Below are 18,262 nucleotides of genomic sequence, written 5' to 3' on the forward strand. Positions count from 1 at the left end.
TTACTAATATCTAGGTGCTCTTTTGATTCTGGTGTTCATTTTGAAACGTCTCTTTACGGGGGGTAGGGTCACATGACCTGTCGTTGCAAAAGGCCTATTGAATATCTAATGCCCAATAGTACAGACGATCTATTATAAAGTACTATAATCATAAATAAAAATGTCCAAGGTATTAAAACTAATTACTAAGCCAGTTACGTATCAACACTTTACTTTCGACAAAATCGGAGTTACCCTGCTTGCCGTTGGGTCGGGGGAGGCTGCCGCTCAGCAGAAGGGGAAAAAAACCTCTGTTCTCAGGGTAAATCGGAGTCAGAGTGGGAATCGGAAGCGTGTCGAAATGGCGGAAGATATATTTTATCTTGGCTTGTGCTTACGCTTATTCAGGCCTATAAAGTCTAGATAAAGTTGACTGATCGATTGGATTTCATCTAGTTAATCCTATACAAGAGAATATGAACTAAGAGAAGGAATCCTAGCCATATAGCCTTGTAACCATCATGTGCACAGTTTGATGCTATATTTAGCTTGAGATATTTTTAGCGAAGAACCTGATTGGTTGATTCTTGAGGGTACGTAGTCTTGCAGTAAACAAAAGCCTGTGTTTTTGTCGTGGACGTAGCGAAATATGGCGCTTTTCGTGTACTAAAACGAGGCATTTAAAGGGAAGCATGATTAAAAATAGCATCATTGATTCTAAAAATAGCATCAAAGTGTGCACATGATGGGGTACGGAGATTCCTTCTCTTAGTTCATTTTCTCTTGTCCTATAGTGACAACCCATCCCCCAGGCTACATGTTTGGGTCATGTTTAATAAAACACATACCCGTGGTTTATATAGTCTAGATATAAATGACTGATCGATAGGACTCCATCTAGGTATTATAACAGATCCTTAAGATAATTCCCTTGTTTTGCACTGCGCATTTTTCTGCGCATGCAACTAAAAGCATGGAACTAACAAAGTTTAGGCATTTTTCTTTCAGAAACTAAATAAGAGACGTTCAAAACCAATTTCACTTTTTTCTCTTTTTTTGAGCAGAGAAATTGCGATTTTTATTTGACTCGCCCCAGTCTCTACTCGGAAAAGTGTCAGTTTTCGACTATTTTGAGATGTTTTTTCAAGATAAATCAAAAACGAGAATGGTGATCCCCATTTTTTATTTCAGATTTTTGATAAATGCGATGCTCGTCATTATATATCAAAATATAAATGAAAGTTTATTGAATAGATTTTGAAATACTTTGATGGGAATAGCTGACATGTGCAATTTTTGGACGTTCGCAGCATACCTGCATTTTTCACTAATTCCTCAAGAATCATAGTCATCCAATGACTTTGATGGATTTAATAGTATAGATTATCTAGTAAACTTCGAGTTATAAGTACGTTTTGCTATATGAAAGCACTTTTAGCTGTGAATAAAGGTTCTTGATTACAGCTTCCGGTTGCTACCGCATTTCACTAAAAAACCCATAAATTGACATATTTGGAGAGCATCTCACGAAAAAACGAGAATAGTGGCCCCATCTTTTTATTCCAGTTTTTAAATGTCCATAACATAAGAAATGTCCATTCAAAGTTTCAGGATAAAGTTATTGGCAAAATTTCTTTCAAGGGAATTACCTTAAGACATCTGATCTTCAATGAGTGTACTTACCCTGTGGTATACAGTCAAGAAGAGTTTCATCATCGTATATAAAACTTTTAGTACTCGGTTCGGCAAGCACGTGTACACCGTTGATAGATATGCATGTTGTTATTATCCAGGTAACCAATAGAGTCATAGCAATATTCTAAAAAAAATCATTTCAATAAGAATATTCAGTATTGTTAGTCACCTTGCAATGCGCGCTCAAGAGAATATTAAAGTTGATTTTTGTGGAGGGAGGAAAACCGGAGAATCCGGAGAAAAACCCTCAAAGCACAGGAGAGAATCAACAAACAACTCTACTCACATACAACACCAATCCCGGTGGGGCTCGAAAACGGTTCGCATTGGTTTGAGGCGAAAGTTCTCACCGCTACTCCACCTGTGCTTCCCTTAAAGACCAGTGTTGTACAAGGATGAGATTTAAGGGCGTGAATTTCAAATAACCCTCTAGTGTATCTACGGCTATTTCAAAAAAAGGTTGAATACTGAATATTGCATACTGAATAGTGCATGCCAAGACCGAAGTGCATTGTGGGTTATAGTGACATTGTCTAAAGTAGGATTAATAATAATTATTTATCCTATTCTTAGTGTATTCCACTTGAAACAATATACTAAGTACATGTAGAGTTCAGCTATTAACCGAGTCAAGCCCGAGTCAGATCCGAGTCCTAGTCAAATGTCCGAATCAAATGTCCAAACCTGAAAATATTGAAAATACTCTTTATAATATATAAAATTAATTGCACGAAGACATTAATTGCACGAAGGTCATAAATTAATCTATGCTATATTTTCACTGCTAAAAAGGAACCTACCATTTTTTTTTTTTTTTTTGACGAAAGCACTGAAATGGCTTTCTTGGACTCGGACTCGGACTCGGATTTGACTCGAAAAACGGATTTACACACTACATGTAGAGAGCTAATTGCTGTATATTTACTTTTTATTTCAAATTAACGAGACTCACAATGTCTTTTTGTCTTGGAATGCACTACTCAGTATGCAGTATTCAGTATTCAACCTTTTTTGAAATAGCTGTTGTTAACAAATAAAACAGCTTTTTCCGTGCTCCGTTTAACAAATAAAGCAGGTAGGAAGTGGTGTAAGCATGAAAGAAGTGTAAGGCCAAGCATGAGCCGTAGGCGAGTGCTTCTCACACTTTTTGAGTGTTTACGGTGCTTCCTAAGTGCTTTATTACTGAGCGGAGCAGGGAAAAGGCTGTTCCATTCGTTTTATTATATAATCACAAATTTTATTTCGGTATTGAATTTATTTACGCAAAAAGAAAAACAGTCGCAAGATCTAGCAGAACTTCACGTGGATGGCGTCAGTACTGTGCTCCGTAATACTTAAAAGTAAACCCGTTTTAAACAAAAAAAAATCATTTAGGAACTTCCGAAACCAAATCTAGACGCTCTTTCTATAGTCTTTACATGCGGAAATGAAGAGGGAAGTGAAATTAAGAAAAGAACGAACATAAAACCAGAAAGAAACGAAAGAAATGAAACAGAACGAACCAAGGATTAAAAAGTAACCGAAAAAAAAAAAGATTCAGTAAATGAAATATGCTCCTCAACGTTCAAGAGATGTTAATTAAAATTGATCAAGCCGCCTGTTTCTAGGGTAACGTTAATGACGTTTGACAGCGAAAAATCCCGAAAGGGGGACCATGGCCAGTAAAATATTGAAACCGCCCTCAGACAACATTTGGTAATACAGCCGGAGCGGGGAAATGGAGGGGCTGGATGTCTTTAGCCTCATCCACTTTCCCCACACCCACAAACACGTTTAGCATTTTTATACCTTATACTACTCTACTGTATTGTCTCCCCTCTCCTCCCCCACGTTTTTTGGGTAACTTATACTAATCTACTGTATTGTCTCCCCTCTCCTCCCCCACGTTCTTTGGGGTGCTTGGCGGTCCCTGTCCCACCAATTCATAATTTACGTCATTAAATTCGTTTACCATTTTCATTTATTAGCACAAGATGAAACAGGTGCAAACTACGTCTTTCTGTCCTGATGAATTTATCTACTAAACTTCAACGCGTTATTAGCTATACGTCGCTCCCTCTGACTTGTCCCCTAACTCCTCTTTTATTCGTGTACGCGTGATATCTTCTTAAAAGTAATTTTACCGCACTTTTTCCTGTTTCTATAAACGAACAAAAGATAGAAAAAGCGAGGGAAAGCAAATCGGAACGTGTAAAACGTGTCGAGAAAAGCAGGCTTTCCTTCCACTACAAAACCTCCTAACACGCTCAATGCCGATTTGATCTGTGAGGCTGCGTTTACAAGGTACGGGACGAATTTTGAACCGGTCAAAAATTTGACCTGTACATACCGTTTACACGGAACCGTCTCTTTAATTGTATAAGAAATACGAATTTTCGTTCGGGATAGTTCAGTCCAGTGTGAACGGAACCCTAAACTTTTTGACCGTGAGTTAGCCGTGCTGATCAGACCAGAGGTTGTTCCGGTTATCTGCGATAAAATTCGAAGGTTTAAAGAAAAATGTTGAATCGAAACACACGAAATTATATTTAAAAAAAATTAAGATAAACATAAAAGGAAATCAATTTGGAAGCAAAAACAAACTTGAAATAAAAGCCTTCTGACATTTTTAATTATACGAAAAGTTCAGTATTTTTTACTGAAAACTGTGCAGAAGGCTTTGTAAATATATACAAAGAAATTATAGGACATTTAATGAATTTTCTTCAGTTTTCCGATTTTCGTCGTCTAGCGGTCAAAATGCCGTGGATTCGCGAGGCGTAGCCGAGGGAGTCCACAACTTATTTTGACGGCTAGATGACGAAAAAGTGGTTAAATAAGAGAACATAGCAAGAAAAACTGGAGTAATATGGTTAAAAAAAATATTTTTGACTACAAAAACAAGGGTAAAGTTTGAAAGAAAAATGGGGTTTCAAGCTCGCGCGTGATTTGCTGACGTAATTTAACCAATCAGAAAGCGAGAAAATTCCGAATAATGGTAAAAAGAAACTTACCCTAAGATTTACTTATCTCTCTCACTTTCTTAAATACACGTATTTTTTTCAACAAGAAGACGGATTCAAATCATTTTTCGTTTGAGAACGAAATCACAAAGTATTTAATAACTCTTTTACTTCCCAATCAATTTAGATTTTGCGCCAAGCTACAGTCTGTAAGCATTAGTGTTACCGACTGACTGTACTTCATATTCTCTTGCGACTATCAAACAGGGTCGACTTGACGCTTAAGAATTCGGCATCATTTAGACTACTGGCGTTATAGGCTTTATCCGATGTATTAACAAGTTTAGTTGGAAAGAGAAAAAACTCGCATTTATTCAAACTAAGATAAAAATTACTAAAAAGAAAAAAACGAAACACTCATTTCGCTAACGCTTCTACTTTTAACATGCAAGAGTAATTTAGCAAATTTTGACTCATAAACACAGCCGTAAAGCCCCGTTTACACTAGCGATTTTTGAGGCGATTTTTGCTGCGATTTTGTCCATAATAAATAATGGTAAAGAATTTACTTGTGGGTTTTTTTTTCAGGATACCAAGATTTTCCTAGATGAATGTCTCTTTTGAAGAATGAGACAAAAGATTTCATATTTCCGAAAATTGCCACAAAAATCGCAGCAAAAATCGCCAGTGTAAACGGGGCTTTATACATTCCTCTAGGAAAATCTTGGTATCCTGAAAAACTTTACAAGTAAATTCTTTACCATTACTTATTACGGACAAAATCGCAAAAAAATCGCAAGCAAAAATCGCCGCACAAAATAGCTAGTGTAAACGGGGTTTAACGGATAGGAGAAAAACTTCGCAAAGCAAAACCTAGTTTTGTTTTGTTTCTTAAAGAAAGAAGAAGAAAAAAGAAAGAGGAAAGCGAATAGGAATTCTTTAATTACTCGACTTAAACAACGTTTTGAAGACAATTTAAAGTTCTTTCATATTACACGAACTATTTACATATTACGAAATTCTCCAGTTCACGGTTTTACCTTTTCGTGAAGAACCGCCATCTTGAAACTTTCTTCAGTTTCTTCAGTCTATTCTATGCCGTCAGTTTAGGAAAGCTTCATAAACACGTTTTGCAGTATTTTATGGTTTCTTGCACGTTTTCTTTGCACCTGATATAATGAACTCTTTTGTGAAAGAATAAAACTTTGAAAAGCAAACCGACTTTCAAGAAGACAAGCCGCTCCTCTCTGTTTAAAATATAACTGACTTTCACTTGTTGTTTTCTTCGCTTTTGTGAACTGAGTGAAATAATGGCGTAAGTACTTATCCCTTATTGGTTTTATTCACTTTAAGAGTTAATAAATCAAGCTGCGAAAAGAAATTGAAACAGGTTTGTTTAGGAAATTTGTTTTGACATAGCGAAAAATTTATTCACGTAATAAAAAGTAAAAAATAAATTCACGTGAAAAACACTTTCAAGAAGAAGTTACAACAGCCCAAACGTAAAGCTCACATTCAGTTATATGCTTTAGTACATTCTCACAAGTATCTACTGAGTTTTAATATTAATTAAAAAAGCTGAGAAAGTTATTAAAATTTGCCCGAGAAAAAGTTCTTTAAAGTTTTAAATTATTTAAGCTTAAAAAAACAAATAAAGATGAACAGAGGCAGGCACCCCATCGTCAAAAAGAAATTTAGATTCAATTTATTTTGGTTGCTATTGGATTACCATTATATTTGTGGCACAATAAGGACGCCCACACTAGGTAATTCAACTCTTTGGTTCACAGGTTATTTTTATAGATTTGCAATATGTTCGATTATAACTCGAGTACGAATACAGGTAATGTTTTGCGAGCCTGGTTTTCACTAGAAGCCGCTCCCCCCCCCCCCCCCAATTACGGGAAAAACTTTTCGTTTCTTCCCATAGGAGGGAGGGGTGGTAAGCGGCTAACCAACCAACTGATAGAAAACCTGAAAACGGAGTCGAAAGCTTGTCAGAATCGGAATCGAAAAAACTCGTTTTTCTTGACTAGTGACACAAACTGCTTCCAACTCCTATTCCGTCGCAAGTGAAAACCAGGCTTTACGAGTTATTCGTTATGAATTGTATGAAAAGGTCGTGCAGTTTGCCATTAATAGTGCATTCCACCGCAAAATTATATGAAAAAAGAGGTATGCGAAGGCAATTGAGGATTAATTATCGAGCAGGACCTGGGTACGAGACTGTTATCGAGCAATTTTATTGGCATTTGGAGAACCGTGGATACAATTCAATTAAATAGTTATCTCAAGACAATATTTTTTTTGTTAAGAGATATTTTGTTGTTCTTGGTAACTATTTCTGGATTACAGCGCTTCTCAATTACACGCGCGAAATCGTGAAAAATATTTCGAGACATTTCGTGGACGAGAGTTTTGGTGGACGCCAATCAAAGTGTTTTCTAACATTGTGCCTCTGGAATAAGTCAGATATAAATATCGAAATACTCTTCGAATAAATACTACTTTTCTTGTAGATGTTTTCCCTGTCTAATAGAATTGTCTGAATTTCTTTAATTATCTGTCACTTTGAGAATTTCAGGGGCTTTTTCTTGGGAGGGGCAAAAGGAGGCTTTAGCCTTTAGCCCCCCTTTCAGGACGTTCGTTATGTTTCTTGAAGTGGTAAAGAAAGCATATTTAAGAAAATCAGTTAAACCCCTCCTCCCCCTATTTTTATGCTCTCTTGGTTCCGCTTATAACGAGTGGTTTTCACTTGAACTGATTCCGATTTCGAGTCAATATATTATATTATCACATTCTAGAGTAATCAGGTTACGTGAACACAAATAAGGAAGTGGGATTTGGTCCAAAATGGGAAAACATTTGGCACAACGAAGTATCAGAAAAGTAGCCCACCTAGCAGGGAAGCACCTCCCCATCCGATTCAAAACCATATTTTTTTAGCAATATTTTTTTGTATTTTTCCCCCATCTTAATTAAATTGTGAATATTAATATTCATATTTTTAGTGGTTTTATCATTAACAAAGAACACAACTAATTGTTTATGCTAAACAATAAAAAACAAGTTTCGGATGAAATCTATGAAAACAGTTTGAAATATATACCTTTTTGCATAACACTATTTTATAGGTGACAACAAAGATTGTACTGGGAAAACCGCTTTTAGGCAGTACCTAAATTTATATATCATTTTTTATAGCATTATAGAGTGATTTTATTCAACCCGTTAAAAAATAGTAGTCACTTGCCGATTCTCATGTTGGTTGGGATTCCTGTGGTTCTTCATCCATCCTCTGCAATGACTCGTCGACGCCAGGTTCATGCTGGATCCAAAACAAAAATTCAACTTACAGGCACTAGAAGGTACGTGATGGAAATGAAAGAGTTTAAAAATCTTTAGGGGTTTCTTAACGTTTTAAAAATCGACTAAAACATTAGTGGAATAAACTCTACAGCAGCTAAATAGCTTTGATTGCTTCAACTGCTTCGATGTCTGCCCAGTCATGCAGCCTACGATTTGTTGATGATTTATGAAGTGTAAAACCTTAGGTCGCTCAAAAAGACTTCACATTTACTTGTAAAACACAATTTTTCTTGTCTATTATGTATTTATTTAACTATCTTAACCCTATTAATTCTTGCTACAGGCCGATTATGTATAAGTCTATACATATTTCTGGGCGAATCTGTAAAACGATCGAGCTAGTTATTATGTTGGGGGATTCCCCTAATTGTTTAAGCATTACGTGCATAAAAAAACAAAGGTCAGATAAAGTATATGGGTATAGGTATATAAAAGAAAAAGGCTTTGTTTCTGAACATCAAATACTGGATAACGGATTACTTTTTTGAAAGTTATTCCCTGAAATCCAATTTTTGAAAGTATTAAAGAAAATTATGGTACATACAATGAATTTTTGGAACTCTCAAAACGCAACCACGTTTAAAACCAAACAATGTACTTTACCGAATGTAGAATATTGTAGAATGGCCTACAGGGACATTTAGTTTCCCACGCTGGCTTGCAATTTGCAATCATGTTCTTCACATGTTTTCAAGCTGAAAAATGGAGAGCATTTAGGCAAATTAAAAATAGGAAGATTTTGAACATAAAGCATAATAATTTATATCTCTACAGACACGAGAGAGCCACAACAGTAAAGATGAAGGAAATATTTAAACTTCCTGAACCTAAGAACAAAGGTATCATCAAGCAAATAATAGGTCCAAAAGGCGAAAATCTAAGACACATGGAAAAGAAGGCTAGAATCAAGCCTTATGACATAAGGCAAAAGAAAAACGAAGTACATATTATTGGAAGTGAAGAACAAGTGGAACAAATTAAAACGTTTTTGAATGAGATCATAGTAAGTAAGATGTAATTTCTTTCCTACCCATTCATCTACTTTTGAGAAAGGTCCATTAAGGGTACCCTACCATCCTGGGCCCAGTTGTACAAAGGGTGGATAGGGCTGTCCAATAGATAAATCCTTATCCAATGGATAAGTTTGCAGATATACAATAAATTTATCCACTAGATAAGATTTATCCACTCAGATAGCGCTATCCAACCTTCGTACAACCATTACTAACTGGTATTATAAAATGAAAATAAATAAATAAATAATTATAAATAATTATTATAGGAAAAAGAATTGAAGCGGCAGGAAGAAGCAAAAGGTGAGAAAGTGGTTCCATTGCCGCCAGAAAAAACTGGTCTCATCTTGGGTAAAGATGGAAGTACTTTAAGGGCGATAGAAATGGAAACTGACACCTCAATTTCTGTTAAAGATAAGGCTGCTCACATAAGAGGTTCACATATCAATAAGATAAGAGCCGCAAAGAAAATAGAAGACATATTGAACAAGGTGAAGACCCCACTCAAAAGCTACAATAATCATTCATTAATGAATTGCAATAATGCAATTTTATGGAGTTGTATCCATATTGTGTCTAGTCATGTGCAATGTAACCATTAGATGGATACTGGTGAAAAATGCACTGTGCATGTTCAGAAGTTTGGCAGGAATTTGTAGATGTGCTGTGTTTACGAAAAAAGACCATTTGGAGATTTACTGGCAGTTGTATTACTTGAATTTCTCTCGCATTATTTGACCAGGGAAAGAAAAAAACTCAAGTGATGTGTCAGGAAAAAAATCATCACTAACTTTTCACAAACTGCTTTTACTTTAAAGATTTTTAAAAAACCAGTAAATTTCCAATGTTTTTATTTGTACAGTAAACACAATGGCCTGGTTGTATTGTGCAAAGCCTGGTTAAGCGCTATCCAGCAGAGAAATCCTTATCCACTGGATAAGTCAATGCTGTTATCCAATAAATGTATCCACTGGATAAGATTTATTCATCAGATAGCGCTATCCAGGCTTCTTACAACCAGACAAACATGTCTACCAATTCTGTGCCACATTTCTGAGCCTGCACAGTGCATTTTTCACCCTTATATTATATGCTAGAGAATGATTTGTGGTCTGTATATATGATTACTGTATGGTTTTCCACTTGCAGATGGATTATAGTCACATCAGTTATAATAATCTTAAAGGATTAAAAATACTAAATAGAAATTATGATCAGTGTGATCTACAGTAAGGTGAAAAAGTTAAAGTTATGAAAAACGCCTTACATTGTGAAATCCAAGGCAAAAAGTCAGACAGCAAGTAACCTGAAGCTAAAGGTTTAATATTTAATCATAGTAGCTCCTTGGCATTTATTAATGCCTCTTTATATTCTTGTCTTAGAGCACCACAAGCACAGATGGTAAAATAAAAGTAAGTTTACCTCCAAACTGTGAACTTGGGCGTATTTTTGGCCAACAATTCTGTAACATAGACAAGATTAAGAGGGAAACAGGAGCTTGTGTAGAGGAGATCAAGAATGCAATCTACATCAGTGGGGAAGCCAGCAAGTGCAAGAAAGCAATCATCATGATAAAGAGCAAAGCTGTAAGTTTTGATGTTAACGATAATCATTACAGTATTATTAAACTGAGATTTTTTTCCTCTTTGCTCAATGATAATGATGATGAAGACAATGATTAAGATGATGTTGGTAGCAGTGGTGTTGATGATGATGATGATAGTGGTGAAGATGACAGTGGTGGTGGGTTGTTGATGATGGTGATGGTGATGAAGATGATAGTGGTGGTGGGTGGTGTTGATGATGGTGATGGTGATGAAGATGATAGTGGTGGTGGGTGGTGTTGATAATGGTGATGGTGATGAAGGTGATGGTGGTGGTGGGTGGTGTTGATGATGGTGATGAAGATGATAGTGGTGAAGATGATGGTGGTGGTGGGTGGTGTTGATGATGGTGATGAAGATGATAGTGGTGGTGGGTGGTGTTGATGGTGATGGTGATATAGATGATGGTGGTGGTGGGTGGTGTTGATGATGGTGATGGTGATGAAGATGATGGTGGTGGTGGGTGGTGTTGATAATGTTGATGGTGATGAAGGTGATGGTGGGTGGTGTTGATGATGGTGATGAAGATGATAGTGGTGGTGGGTGGTGTTGATGATGATGATGGTGATGAAGATGATGGTGGTGGTGGGTGGTGTTGATGATGATGGTGGTGATGAAGATGATGGTGGTGGTGGGTGGTGTTGATGATAATGATGGTGAGTGATGATTATGATGGTGGTGACGATGATTATGAAGACAGTGATGGTGATGAAGATGGTGGTGGTGGTAATGTTTATTATTTATGATGATGATGATGATGATGATAATAAAGGTGGTGGTGGTGGTAATAATGATGATGATAGTGAATGATGAATCTTTTTATACATGCATATATCACTAAAACTTTGTTTTGGTGGTTTGAATAGGCTGATGTATGCAATAAGAAACCACCTCCAGAACAGTACAATTTTCTACACGCTACTGGACAATGTGCAGATGACTATAAATTACAAGAATTTGATTGTCCCAATCCTTCCTGGAATGGTGAAAAGCACTTCAAAGTGTACAGAATAGATGAAGACAAGGGAGTATGGATAGCATTTCATTATATTATTACACAATTTTTAACAATAGAAGCCTTAACATGTTGACAATTTACCCACTTATTATTACAACACTGTACTTTTCTCATATGACTGACAGTTTTTTTTAAATGTTTTACTGCTCGTAATGAAAAATTCTTTCAACAAGATAGATGCTTCAGTTTGTTAGGAATCTGCCGCCTGTCGTGGATGATTTTGCTAACTCCCCGGCCCCCAAGGTTTTGTCTAATCTTATACATACTAGTCTATCAATATTTATAAATTTAAACCCCTCTCCCTTTAAACGGTCAGCTTTGAGTCCTTGTACCGTATTACAAACTTTTACAGTGTAGTGTTTTTTATAATTAGACTAACTCATATCATGAGGGAAAGGTGCCAACATAAGGAAAAGCATTGATAAAATTAATGGTTTCAGGGGTTTTATTAAGTTTTGAAATAATAGGAGAAGGTCATACACTAGCTAGAGACTCTAAGTGAACATTTTATGACTTACTTAGCAAGGTCGCAGCTCTAAGAAGATCTTACCCAATTGGATGTACTGTATGCAACAGAACGAGAAACAATATAAACAAAACTATAAAAACTTATTGTAAGTTTTGGCAAATCTCGACAGCTCTTCTTGAGGGGTGCAACATTACTGAAATTACTAAGCTATTAAGCAGAAGAATTTTGCTCATTTACCGGTGATCGCAGACCCTTAATGAAACCCCCGGGTCTTTTAATGTACAGGTACAGCACACTTCTGAAGACTTGAACACAGAGGAACTGCAAAAATTTCTGTGTGAGCAACTGAAGAAAGTACAGGCAGAAAATGCAGACCAAAAAGTCAAAGCTGAATTGTTCTGTCATTTTGGACACTTGTACATTGGCAACATTGATGAGGGTATGAAATAAACATACTTTTATGTTTTACCTTTATTATCCCAAAAAGTATTTAGCCACCCAGAATGGCCTAGAATAAGGACTGTTTTCATGACGATGATAACAAATATCATACTAAAGGGATTGCTTTACTTGTATTCTTCAGCTTTTTCTTTTCTTTTCTCTGAGGATGTCATGATCTTTCTTTAATTTGTGTTTTGTAGATCTCTGCAATATTGACAACATCATAATAGTAAACAAAAAGACAAAAGGAAACAATATTATTACTAATTTTTTAGGGCTTATATTTAACTAAATTTATTAATAACTTTTTAAGGGCTTGTTAATTATAAATCATGAATTAAGGCACCCGACCCTGTACATACGTCTAATTACGGCTGCAAGGAAGACTTAAATGTGTAAAGGGTGCTACAAAGGAGACTAGTAAATATTAGGTGCAAAAAAATGTAACATTTTCATGTGAAAGTTTTCACAATCAAATTTTCAGCTCTTAAAATGTGTTTTTGTTTTAGAGTTACAAAAAAAGACCTACGAGTTGAGTGACCTGAAGAAGGAATTCAAAAAGGACAAGAAGAAAGAATCCTGGAGACTTCGCTTTGATCCTGCCATTAAGGAGTTGGAATTTAAACAATTAGAAGAGGATTTGCAAAATTGCAATAATGGATATAAATGCACAGTTGATCCTCATATTAGACATGACTTTCAGTTCTACACTCCTTCATGTACCAGTATTCGGGCTAAAGTAAGTTCCCTCTTTTAATTAACTATATTTTAGAGCATTGCTTTCAGAGCATTGAAATAACTTCCCATTGTCTTCCAGTAATTTGTCCAATCATAATGCGAAGTTATAGCAACAGTAAGATACAGTATGGCTACTGTACAGCTACAAATTTGCCAAAACCACTCCTATAATCCAGTTAAATATAATAAACAGTTTCCATTAATAAGCTAATGGTCAGGAGACAAATTCTCTCAGGGCAATAGACTACCATTAATCTAATAAATCATTAAAAAGATCAAAAAAATTATTTAAAAAATCATTTAAAAAATCATTAAATTCTATAAAGCGGTAGTTCGATGTCTTATTCCTATAAGATTGGAACAATAGATAATTAGATTTGACTTCCTGTTACCATCCAAGGCCCGCCTACAGATTTAGATTCATATTAACCCCTGTTAATATCCACGATAAATCATTAGGGCATTGTAAAGGTACATTCGATAACAATTTATTTAATTTATGTTAGTCTTTGCCCATTTACTGGAAACAACTTTTATCTACACATCAGCACATTTTAATAATCCTTAGTGTTCAGATTATGATCTATCATTTTTTCAGATCTTCATGGATATGGATGGTAATATAGATCCAAAGTTTTCTCATCAAGATATAGACATAAGAAAGCATGGTCCCAAGCAAGTATCCTCGGCATCCCCAGCACCAAAGTATGTGCTCTGTGACCAGTTACTAACCAGAGCTAGAGTGAATATCATGATATTATCAAAAGGAATGGATTGCCGTTTGGCTATTCGTACAGGTACGCACACATGTCATTATATGTACAGAAGAGATTGCTGGGAGAGAAGGGAATCTTCTCCCCCCTTCAAAACAAAAAAAAGCAAAACTTTCACTGGAAGTTACAAAGAAAAGTAATGTCTTCCAGGGCTGTCAACCCCGGGGGGTTCTCCCATATATGAACTATACGGGGATGATCCGCTGAACAGGGTATGGTTTTTCGAGCTTCGACTTGTCATAAACAGGGTATGCAATTTCACTCAAGGTCCAAATTCTTCCTGAGTTTCTTGTCATATTCAGGGTTTCTACTTTCGTATTGACTGAAACTGGTTACCATGGTCGTAAAAAAATGATACGTGAGATGACATGATAATTGAAACAGGAACTCAGTGCAATTAATTATATCTTTTGTCATAAACAGGGTCTACAAATACGATTTTTTTTGTCATAAACAGGGTACCCCTTTCAGAATCCCAGCGGAACACCCCTACCCAAATTCTGGCGGAGTACCCCCCCGGGCTATCAACCCCCCGAGATATTCAAATCTGGAGAATTGATAGAGAAGGACATGACGTCACAGCGCGTCAAAAAGCGCGCGAAAAGACGTCTTTCGCCTTGTAACATTTGATGTGGTTTATTTCTGACCAATCAGATTATCGCTTCTATTACAATGGCCTGCTTGCAAGAACAGTTTATGAGGAACGTTTTGATTTTGTTAGCGATTTAAAATAACACAAACAACACAAAATAATTGGAATTTTATGGTTGTGAAAGTCGAGTCTCACAAGAAATGGTCAGCTTCGGGGATTATCCGGGAGATTTGAGACTCTAATCTGGAGACCGGGTGATACAGTCCAAAATCTGAAGACTCCCGGTTTATCCGGGAGAGTTGACAGCCCTGGTCTTCATTTCTGAATTCTTTTTCTGTTTTAGTCTCGCCAACTGAGGATCAAACCGGCAAAGCCGAAATTTTTGAAAAAGACGTCACAAAATACCTGGACAACGTATCAATTGTTAACAAGGAAGTGTGTATGCCAGGAGACTCAGAAATGCCAGGCAATCCTGGTGACTATTGTCTCTACTACTGGAGAAAATGTCACCGAAGAAAATACAAAGTGGAAGAAGAAGAATTCTCTATAACAATATCAGAAGAAGATGTTATGGATGTTACTGGAAGTGGTCAAAAAGAATGTACGAAGGTAGGCATATATGTAGAAGACGAGAAGGTTGAAGATTGTCGTCAAGTCACTTTGATGTTTGACCTCAAAAAAGGCTCTGAAATAAATTTTTAAAATTACTAATACAAATTTAGGAGTTAACTTCAATTATTAATTGAATTTAAAAGCAAAGTACTAAACTTAACGTTGGTGGTGTTGTAAGATACCTTTACATTTGGGCTGCCTTGGAAGATCTCTCTCGAACTTTTGTTTTCAAAATGGCGCCTTTCTTGCTTTGGTCTTGACGTCACAGTCAAAATATAGACGATCAACCAATCAGTAAACCAGACAGTCAGTTTGACTGCAGTCAATCAATCAAGTGGTTCATTCATTCGCTCATTCATCCATTTATCATTTGCTCATTCATTTAAACATTTATATATTTATTCGAATTTTGCTTAAAGGTTCTAATTTCTTTTCAAAATGGCGCCTTTCTTACAATGCAGTCAAGGCTCGTCAAGGCACCAAAAAAATTTGAGGGCCCCCCATTTTATCCTCCACCCTTCCCCCACCCCCCCTCCGACTTAAATAATGACTGGTCCCTTGTATATTCATTGATTTATTCAGGCCGATCGTCTGATTTTCACTTCATTCACTTCATAAATATTTTTCAGACTGACATCCACCTTCACTGTGACGAATGGGACAGGCTTCTCACAAGTGGAAAATGGGAACCCGAACAGATCGTGGAAAAATTACCCAAGTTTTTAAATTTTGTCAAACTTGTTCAGGCTAATATTTCTGACCCTCATGACAAAAAGTACGAATAAAAACACCAAGCTGTTGCTGGGTGTTTTCACATTTGGTGCTCTAAGCATGTTGCCTGGCCAAGTTCTCGCTGGGTACTAAATTTAAACACAGCTCCAGCTTGTACGGTGCCCGGGTTTCCGAGTACAACTCAATCGACCTTGTATTCGTCAATTCGGACACCTTGTGTGAGCTCAGTTACGTTCCTACATAGTTAGTAACTACCCCGGGGTACTAATTATGGTTCCTATAGTGTGCTGTGTTCTGCGATTTTTTGCCCAGCTAGCGCTCAGGCACCCTCAGGGCCAGCAAACCAAGAGGTCACTCTGGCACATACTTACCTCGACCTCTCTAATCCATGTAGCTCTAATTTTAATCATTATTAAATAAGAAGTAGGCTGCACTCTTATAGTGCAAATCGAAAAATAGGCGCTCAATAAGCGCATGTGGCTACTGCCATAAGAAATTATTTTTATATAGGAAAGTAATGGAAGAAGTTGGTAGCTGACTATTGAGATATATGAAGGATATATTGCTTACTATCAATCACGTGACTTTTTGGAGTTGACTTGGGGGCAAAAAAGCGGTTGACTGGGGGGCAACTAGCGGATGCTAAGCCCAAACAAATCATTAAATAAGTCCTCAAACTATTGTATTTTACTATTTTCACGACATCAAACCAGAAAACAAGAGATCAAAACAACCTCCAGGATTCTACAAGCCATCAAAAAAGAGCTATCACCGGAAGTGACGTCTATTGATGGCAACCTCTTGCGGCCTATTTCATAATGACGTCACAGCTTGTTTACATGGGAGACAGAATCACCGAGAACAATGGAAATTTCGACAAAATCTTCTTTCTCTCCGAAAGTTTGGCTTCAAATTGTCCAGTTTCCATATATGTTATGTGTCAAGGTTTATCCTTCGATATTAATAGTATTTTGTTGTCATTACTCCCTTCTCTGTTTTGTAAATGCAATTTATTGCGTTTTTTTCTTTGTGTTGTTGTCACCATTCTGTACCCCTCTGGCGACGATGATCCTTAGCGTTCAAACAATAGACTGTTTTGATGTGACGTCGTTATGAAATAGGGCAATTTAACTGAGTTAGCGGCGTTGGTGAAAAAAATGTAAATGTAGAGCGAAATGTTGGTATTGGTTTTATGAATTTCAGGGCTTACACAGGAAACTTTTTCAATTTCCCAAATGGGAACTTTGGGAAATTATTGTGAAATCACAACCCAAATTTGGAAAAATCTTGGCGATTTCAGAAAGGAATACAATTTTTTCCCAACCTTGGATTTTGTTGCATTTTCCCAATCAGGGGAATTTATGTGAATTTCCCATAAAAGGAAAAAAGAATTACGCGCAGTCCTTTTGGACAAGGAATCCAAAGCCCATATTCAAGAACGTCATATTGAGGAACGGGCAGGAAAGTCAAGATTTATCTTACGATGAGAGGAAGTCTTCAATTAAGTAAAAACTGCGATAAAGAAATCACAAGAGATAGGAAAAATATACGTGATTTATTACGAAGGCTTATTGGTAACGTATAATTTGGGAAAAGGAATGGATAGACATATCGGTGTAAATATGTTTACCGGAAAGAAAACGGACAAGTCGTTGTATGTCATCATACTGGGTAAACGCGTAGTAACTGCGTACCCCGCAAATGGTTGGACTTGATGAATAAAAGAATAAAGTTCAGTCTCGACTTCAAACCATTGTTTCGTGGTCATCCAAGCGAATTCGGGAAAGGTCTATTGATCCCAAGCCACAGGGACATCAAGTTCCTTTTTCACCCCAATAAGAGTGAATGACTTACGATTTCAACCCCTAAAAGATACGACGATTATTCCTGAAGGGTTAGGGGGTTTGCGGGTAGGTTTCGGTGGGCGCCTTCCCCTCAAAACAGCAAATGCTGGAGTCGAGAATAAAAAACCTCTCGACCCCAGCGAGTATACGAAAGGAGGAATGCAAGTGATTTGAAGTGGTCAGTCTGTTGTTTATAGTGCTACGGGAATGCAATGGAGGACCCATTGTAATTGACATATTTTCTAAATCGAATTCCTCAAGAGTAATAAAACATTTCAATGGAAATAAGATAATAGAAATAAGGATTGTGTAAAAAATTTTGGGACAAAACAGTGATTATCTTAGAACTGAATGTAGTGCAAAGCGAGGACACCAAAACGAGGCCAGTCAGTACTAATCAGCAAAAGCAGTACAATAGACCTAATTGGCTAACGTGTTGCT

The 18,262-nt window shown here is 36.7% G+C and overlaps 2 protein-coding genes across 3 annotated transcripts in view; one reads left to right on the plus strand and one right to left on the minus strand.

The window, feature by feature from the left end:
- LOC116295208 (protein sidekick-1-like) overlaps window positions 1-5,828 on the minus strand; it is a 37,549-nt gene extending 31,721 nt beyond the window's left edge. Inside the window, exons 1-2 of the mRNA XM_031702970.2 lie at window positions 5,657-5,828; window positions 1,663-1,798 (exon numbers count right to left, since the gene is read on the minus strand). Of these exons, the coding sequence (XP_031558830.2) occupies window positions 1,663-1,798; window positions 5,657-5,677 (157 nt within the window). The 5' untranslated portion in view covers window positions 5,678-5,828. The remainder of the gene's footprint in view (window positions 1-1,662; window positions 1,799-5,656) is intronic.
- Window positions 5,829-7,866: 2,038 nt separating this feature from the next.
- Window positions 7,867-17,727, plus strand: LOC116295202 (uncharacterized). 2 transcript variants are annotated; one of them, XM_089030425.1, is made up of 11 exons: window positions 7,867-7,984; window positions 8,760-8,988; window positions 9,268-9,301; window positions 9,413-9,489; window positions 10,381-10,584; window positions 11,469-11,630; window positions 12,375-12,528; window positions 13,040-13,269; window positions 13,867-14,065; window positions 14,977-15,242; window positions 15,875-17,727. In XM_089030425.1, exons 1-11 carry the CDS (start codon window positions 7,878-7,880, stop codon window positions 16,028-16,030), a joined length of 1,818 nt encoding a protein of 605 aa, XP_088886551.1. In that variant the 5' UTR covers window positions 7,867-7,877; the 3' UTR covers window positions 16,031-17,727. The 2 variants fall into 2 exon arrangements, with proteins under 2 accessions (XP_088886551.1, XP_031558818.1); XM_031702958.2 differs by having other exon boundaries at window positions 9,268-9,489.
- Window positions 17,728-18,262: the final 535 nt, after the last annotated feature.

This window comes from Actinia tenebrosa, unplaced genomic scaffold (assembly GCF_029948245.1).
Source record: "Actinia tenebrosa isolate PJP-AT-01 unplaced genomic scaffold, QUT_ActTen_1.0 PGA_scaffold15__27_contigs__length_11533743, whole genome shotgun sequence".
NCBI classification, from domain to species: Eukaryota; Metazoa; Cnidaria; class Anthozoa; order Actiniaria; family Actiniidae; genus Actinia; species Actinia tenebrosa.

Coding starts and splice junctions, on each gene's coding strand:
- LOC116295202 (XM_031702958.2), top strand. CDS start 7,878: ATGTTGGTTGGGATTCCTGTGGTTCTTCATCCATCCTCTGCAATGACT. Junction 12,529..13,039: donor CATTGGCAACATTGATGAGG/GTATGAAATAAA, acceptor TTTTTGTTTTAG/AGTTACAAAAAAAGACCTAC. Junction 15,243..15,874: donor GTCAAAAAGAATGTACGAAG/GTAGGCATATAT, acceptor AATATTTTTCAG/ACTGACATCCACCTTCACTG.